This window comes from Phocoena phocoena, chromosome 14, assembly GCF_963924675.1.
Source record: "Phocoena phocoena chromosome 14, mPhoPho1.1, whole genome shotgun sequence".
In the NCBI taxonomy this organism is placed as follows: Eukaryota; Metazoa; Chordata; class Mammalia; order Artiodactyla; family Phocoenidae; genus Phocoena; species Phocoena phocoena.
In genome coordinates, this window is record NC_089232.1 from 11,428,654 (window position 1) to 11,436,227 (window position 7,574).

At 42.6% G+C, this 7,574-nt stretch overlaps 1 protein-coding gene across 1 annotated transcript in view; it reads left to right on the plus strand.

Moving 5' to 3' along the window:
• Positions 1–2,670, plus strand: part of TMEM87B (transmembrane protein 87B) — a 48,522-nt gene extending 45,852 nt beyond the window's left edge. The window contains exons 18-19 of the mRNA XM_065891633.1: positions 1,441–1,471; positions 2,611–2,670. Coding sequence (XP_065747705.1) covers positions 1,441–1,471; positions 2,611–2,670 — 91 coding nt within the window. The remainder of the gene's footprint in view (positions 1–1,440; positions 1,472–2,610) is intronic.
• The last annotated feature ends 4,904 nt before the right edge of the window (positions 2,671–7,574 follow it).

Below are 7,574 nucleotides of genomic sequence, written 5' to 3' on the forward strand. Positions count from 1 at the left end.
CCCCGACTTCTCTTTCTTCCGTCTCCACCATGGGCTGCACTCATAGTAACATCCTCTGGACTGTGCGTGGATGTGTCTTTCATGTTGTGACCTTGGCATGCAGACCCTTTGGGCTCTCCCTCTCAGTGCGCCATTGCACATCGAAGCTCTACATTTGTCTTTTTATCCATATAATCTTTCCCGAGCAGAGATTCTGTTGCATAACTTTTTCTCTCTTCAGTATCCTTCACCGGTTTATGTCCAGTCAATGGTAACAATGACATAGGATTAAACAAATACTTGATACCATAAATACCACCTTTCATAATATGTTTACTCATCCATCTTTTTAAAAATAGGTATATCTTTTAATTAAATTTCTGTTTATTTAAGATGTACAACATGATAATTTGATATATATGTACGTAGTGAAATGATGGCTACAGTCAAGCCTATTCATCCCTCTTAAGTTCTCACAAAAGTACATGACATGTGGGTTTTCAAATTAGATAGCACATCACTAGTCAAGATATTTGTCCAACTATTCAAAGTAAAAAATAACCAGGGGCTTAAAAAACAAAGATATAATTGGATGCCCACTGTGTTTGGAATTATTCTTCATCATGGTTTAGTCCTTGAAATTCTTCCAACATATTAGCCTCTAGAATTGCTGATTTTTGTTGTTGTTTCCATTCTGAAGTTATAATTATTTTCATGTATCAGCTAATTTTTTAACTGAAATTTTTGAAGTATAGCACCCATTCTGGAAAGTGCACAAATTCTAAATAAGTATATATAGCTCAGTAGATTTTTAATACAAGCATACTCATGTAACCTGCACCGAGATACCCAGATCAAAAACTGGAACATGGGCTTCCCTGGAGGTGCAGTGGTTGAGAGTCCGCCTGCCGATGCAGGGGACACGGGTTCGTGCCCCGGTCTGGGAGGATCCCACATGCCACGGAGCGGCTGGGCCCGTGAGCCATGGCCGCTGAGCCTGCGCGTCCGGAGCCTGTGCTCCGCAACGGGAGAGGCCACAACAGTGAGAGACCTGCATATGGCAAAAAAAAAAAAAAAAAAAAACTGGACCATCACTAATACCCTAAAAACCATCTTCTTGTTTTCCTCCCAAATCATGACCCCACTCTCCCAAAGCTACTGCTGTGCTGATGTCTGTAACTGTAGATTACTTGTGTCAGTTTTTAAAATTTGATCCCTCAATGGTTCATACCTCTTTGGGGGGCTGTATAGTATTCCAGTTTACCTATTTGGGGCCTGTTAAGAACAACACTGCTATGAATATCCTTCTCCGTGTCTGTTGGCAACACTAGGTATTCACTTCTGTTGACTTTGTCTTCCAGGAGTGAGACTTGGTAGATCACAGGAGATGCTTATATTCAGCTTTGTAGATACACTGCCTTTTAATAACATTGTCAACTTTTTTTTTTTCTTTTATTTCAGAGCTCTTCCAGTATTAGTGGATTCAGATGAGGTAAAATATATTTTTGCTTATGTCTTGGAGCTATTATTTTCACAAAGTAGAAATGTATTTCAAAAGAAGCTCTGAAAGTTACTTTTGAAAATGATTACAAATTGAGCAGATTGAAAGACTGTGTTGAGTTGTGGGTAAAGTTTTAAGGAACTGGATCCTCATTTAAAACAGTAGCAAGATAAATGCTTATTGGTGTGAAAGGAGGGAAGAATCCTTTTATGAGGTTTTGAGTCTATGATTTTCTAACATCTTAAGATGTAAGAGTTTAGAAGACTTCAAGGTGGCAGTTTGTCTAAATCAATCTCTTATATTTGTAGATATTTTCCTGGGGTATTAAATAAAGTTTCTAACTGAGTTACATTTACTCAGTAGGAAATGTGAATAGATGATGTGGATTTAGGAAGGTTTTTTTGGGGAAAAAATTAGTTATAGATCATGTGGACACTGCAGGGTGGCCCAGGACAGGAAGACGTCTGAAGTGTAAGGATTAAAGGATGGACGTGGGGACCACCAGTTTATCCAGAGGAAGAGTAGCGGGAAATGAGTGGTAGCTAAGGAGTAATTTATGTGGTGGCTGTAGAATATGAGAGAAGCTACAGCTCTGTTCATTGAAAGGTCAGGGAGAAGACTGGCATCAGCGCGGGGATTTGGCCGCAGTGGGATGGGAAGTTCTGAGGAGGCTGCCGTATATATGCACCTTGCTACAAAACCATTGAACTCCAGGATTTATAACTGTATGGAAAGATATACCCTGGAATTACTTTTAAAAGGGCATTTGTAGTATTCATTTGATAAATAATTGATTTGTAATTTCAAAAATACCTGAAGTAGTAGAGTCAGGCAAATCCCTAGATGAGCTCTATGCCCAAGAAATCCATTTTAGCTCTGTCCCTGCCTCACACTGGTGGTTCTGAATTAGAAATGTTACAGTTTTCTGAACTTAACAGACAATTGATTATACTCCATTACTAGAAGTCTGGACTATATGGTTTTCATTTTCCATATCTAATATTTCTGTGTATATCGTGGCATGTACCCCACAAAACTGTGACTACTTCGTAGAGACGCTGTAGAGAATTCTGTTAGGACCTGGAAGGAGCATCAACATTTTGATGAATAACTTCCCTTTTTCTTTTAAGGAAATTATGACCAGATCTGAAATGGCAGAAAAAATGTTCTCTTCAGAAAAAATAATGTGATTGATTGGAACCCAGATAAATGAAGCTTACATAACAGTGAAGGACTTCCTCAAGACTAAAAGAGAACTCTGTTTTGATACAGTACAATAAGTTCTTATTGCATGATCTTGGAAATCTATGTACTAAAACTAAGAATTCAGATGGTGGGAGGGTTCTGCAACCCTTATTAAGCGGACTCTTGAATGCCAGTTTAATGTCCATCAGATTGCCTAGACTTGGCAATGACCTGAGAGAAGTATTATAATAAAGATAGGTGCCCAGATGCCCTTAGCTGATGGGTGGCAGGCGTGTGGGTTTGGGTTCTCTTTTTTGTTCCTGGGAAATATGACAATTTAAACACTTTTTTTTTTTTTTTTTTTTTTTTTTTTTTTGCGGTACGCGGGCCTCTCACCGCTGTGGCCTTTCCCGTTGCGGAGCACAGGCTCCGGACATGCAGGCTCAGCGGCCACGGCTCACGGGCCCAGCCGCTCCGCGGCACGTGGGATCTTCCCGGACCGGGGCACGAACCCGTGTCCCCTGCATCGGCAGGTGGACTCTCAACCACTGCGCCACCAGGGAAGCCCTAAGACAGCTTTTTTACATCAACACTCCTACTGTTCTTCCACTGACCTTTGTTTGATTCAGGTGATGTGATTCTTCTGAGGTTTGGTAAAGCAGTGTCTCCATCTCTTGGGTTTATAGTTACTAGATGCAGTAATAATTCTCTTTGATTTTCATGCTGAAGCAATTTGATAAGAAGTAAAACTTGGTTAACGTTGGAACATAAGGATGTTTATATGGTTAGGTTTGCTGTGTGTGTGTGTGTGTGTGTGTGTGTGTGTGTGTACACATCTGCACAAAGCCCTTGTGTGTAATTATCACCACACACATCAAATCATAGCATTGGTCTTCTCTGTCTGAGCTCAGGGGAGCACAGTACATGGAGAGAGGTTACTTCCAAAGATCTGCTCTGCCACTGTCCCCTCCCTCAGGCCAGATATCTGTGTGCTGCTGCTGAATGCCTGGGGCAGGTGGGGTCCCCTGGCCACATGGCTCCACCAGAGCGCTTCCTCCCTGGCGAGCTGGGAGGCTCATACCAGTGAACCTTGAGGACACTAGAACCTTCTGTGTCATCCTAGCGTATTTGGTTTCATAAAAAAATATATATCTAACTGCATAGTACATCACTATTAATCTTGTAACTAATTTTTTAACCTTAAAGCATGTTTTATACATTATTTTCTTACATTATATATGTAATGTGTAATTTGAAATTTAAAAAAAATTTTTTTTAATGCAGAACATTCTAAACTTGAAAAGCAGTTGAATATAGTATGATGGAAATGGTGAGTGTTTTGCTGCTCTCCTGACCAAAGATACAGCCTAGTGAACATTTAGAATAGGAATTAAAGTTAGCATTCTTTGAAGGAGTTCTAACCTTGTGAGTTGAGGATGACTTCAGAGGGTTTTCTTGCGGTACACGGCCCCTCCCACCGCGGAGCACAGGCTCCGGACGCGCAGGCCCAATGGCCATGGCTCACGGCCCAGCCGCTCCGCGACATGTGGGATCCTCCCGGACCGGGGCGCGAACCCGCATCCCCTGCATCGGCAGGCGGACTCCCAACCACTGCGCCACCAGGGAAGCCACCAGAGTTTTTGATTAAGCATTAAATTCTTAACCAGTACAAGCACTTAAATCATAACCTTTCATTGATTTTTTTCATTGTGAAGCCACAAAACAAAATGATTTCTTACAAAAGCCTGCGTTATGAATTGGCCTCTCATTTTCTCATTTCATAGGAGTTAGTAAAAAAGCTTTCTAGGGCTTCCCTGGTGACGCAGTGGTTGACAGTCTGCCTGCCAATGCAGGGGACACGGGTTCGAGCCCTGGTCCGGGAGGATCCCACATGCCGCGGAGCAACTAGGCCCGTGAGCCACAACCACTGAGCCTGCACGTCTGGAGCCTGTGCTCCGCAACGAGAGAGGCCGCGATAGTGAGAGGCCTGCGCACCGCGATGAAGAGTGGCCCCCGCTTGCCACAACTAGAGAAAGCCCTCGCACAGAAACGAAGACGCAACACAGCAAAAATAAATTAATTAATTAATAAACTCCTACCCGCAACATCTTCTTTAAAAAAAAAAAAAAACTTTCTAGTAGTAATGCCTCTTGAAAGATACTTTCAAATTTATTTGCAGTAGTAAATATTGACTGTGTTGTACTGAGAAAGGTTTGGGACATCCTTCCCAAGAAAAGAACATCTAACAGTGTGGGTTCCCTTCCTTATTTCCGTTTCTGCCACAGTAATGGGCTCCCACCTACCATCTTTCCCGGCATTTATGTCCATTCTGGTTTTGGTGTATTTTACCCTCAGCGCAGTTGTTTCAGAGCTGACCAGTGCCTTCTTGTTCCTAACACTTGTGTCTAATACCAGTCCCCAGATTTTGAAGCAGATTGATCCCCAACTCATAGGGCTGTAGTTGAATTTTGAAATGTAGAATCCTGGGTTTCCAGCTGCAGATGTCGTGGAGTGCGAGTGGGGAGTTGATGGTAACTGTGTAGTAATAAGGGAAAATGCTTCTCACATAACCTTGATAGTGTTTATAAAAACACTTCTGCCTGCAGCTGGCAAGAAAAATGATGCTGCCGGTATGGCTCAGGGGCACAGCGAAATGCAGACTTTTCTCCAGATCACAGAAAGCGGTATTTTCTCCTGATAACCTCATCAGAAATGTTTTTCAAGGGGCGTATACTGTGTCTGTCACCTTCAGCGGCAGTTGTGTTTGTTGGTGGCTCGTGAGCTGAATCGAGTGTTCCTACAGAGGGCCTTCTCGGCCCCCTCGTGTGCACAGGACGGGCTCCCTGGGGCTGTAGCCGTAGTTCTGAGGAAGGACCCCAGGGAGAAGTCACACTCAGAGCCACCGTACGGCTCGTCATCCCCGCTTCTGCACAAAGTGTCCAGAAACTGGGCATCAGGGTCTTTGAGGCTGTCACATCATTTTATTCTTAGGATGCCACCAGGATGGGTTTCCCTGTTAATGCAGGGATCTGAGAATAAGAGTCCAGTTTTATGTGTTCCTAGGCAAAATGCTTAAGTGTTTTTATTATGCAGTTCATGTTAGGTTTATGTGAAGTATGAAATCTGCTTAAAAGGGAATTTTCATGATTTGAATTAGATTAGTATTAGTATCTGCTTTAGCGGAGCTTTAAGTTAGTTTATTTCAAAAAATAAGGAAAAATAGATGAATATGTGAATTTCTTAAGCCCAAGAGATGATGCTCCCATACTTTTTACCTTTCCTGTAAAGAAAATAATATTTAAAATCTTTCACATATCCTGTAGAGAGTACTGACTTTCCCCCTCTACGGCAGTATATTATATTTGCACTATTGTAATGTGAAGACTGAAAGTATAAAAGACATACATGTACATGAAAGTGCAAAACGATTTTTATGTCCTTTTTTCAAAAGGGATTTGAGTCTATTGCACTCGGCCATACAGGACTGGTTTATGAGACGTATTATGCTAGATGTATAAGTCCCTAGTTTTGGTACTTGTGTCTTTGTATGATCAATAGCATGTGGTAAGCAACACAAAACACCATGCCTTATAAGAAAGAAGTTTAACATGTTGGTTAAAGTACTAAATTACATAGCGAATGTATATAAGTGACAAAACTAGGTTTAAGGAAATGTACATTGTAACACAGGAGCTCAATAAGAAACTTCTTTAGAACTAGGAAAACATGTATTTGGGAAGAAAGGGGCTTAAGAAGTTATATATTTTTATTTAAAAGGTTAAATTATTGTATTATTTGGAAGAAGCTGCTCTGAATGTAGGACAAAACTATTTCAAAGATTTTTGTTTGAAAAAACTGATGTATTTTTGTGCCTTAATATTTGTTCTGACAATAAAATGCTTTCTGAAATTTTGGATGATAATTCTCTTTTTTTTTATTTTTGGCAGTGTTGGGTTTTCGTTGCTTCACGCAGGCTTTCTCTAGTTGCAGCGAGCGGGGGCTACTCTTTGTTGCGATGCACAGGCTTCTCATTGCGGAGCACAGGCTCTAGGTGCGCGGGCTTCAGTAGTTGTAGCGCATGGGCTCAGTAGTTGTGGCTCGCGGGCTCCAGAGCACAGGCTCAGTAGTTGTGGCGTATGGGGCTTAGTTGCTCCGCGGTATGTGGGATCTTCCCGGACCGGGGCTCGAACCCGTGTCCCCTGCATTGGCAGGCGGATTCTTAACCACTGCGCCACCAGGGAAGTCTGCACCAGGCACTTTAGATATGATACCTTAATCTTCTAACAAGCAAATCACATGTCCCTCAGGGGCCCAAGGTTTATTTTCATCCTGTGGGCCCACCATCTCCTGGGGCCTGTCATCTGCATCCAGCCAGCAGAAGGGGAGAGTTGCTCCAGCCTGGGGATTTTGTGGGGCTAGACCTGGAAGTGGTGCCCATCACTTCTTAGCCTATTCCATTAGCAAAACTCAGTCACGTGGCCACACCAAACTGCCAACTGGACTGGGAAATGGCACGGGCCGTATCCCTGCCTGCTATTCTAACTGTGAGAGGAGAGCAAGGATTTTGGTGGACAACCAAGGCTTCTGCCACAGGTTATTTGGGGTCACTGGCCTAGGGGAGACTTCCAAACCTATGTTTTTCCAATTTTCTAAGGTCAACATATTGAGAAGTATATATGTTAAAGGGCCATAACGAGGCTGTATGATATCAGAAACTTTAGAAACGTGTTCTCAGATCACAGCTGAGTCCATTAATCAATAAAACCCATCTGGCCCCAAGTAGATGGGACGTGGAGAATTTTCTTCATGGGAATTCTCCCAGCCTTGGGGGGTGGTCAGGATGGGTAGTCCCAGAGGAAAAGTAGGGTCTGTTGTCATGACTGTGATGACAGTTCAGGGAGTGTTGGGA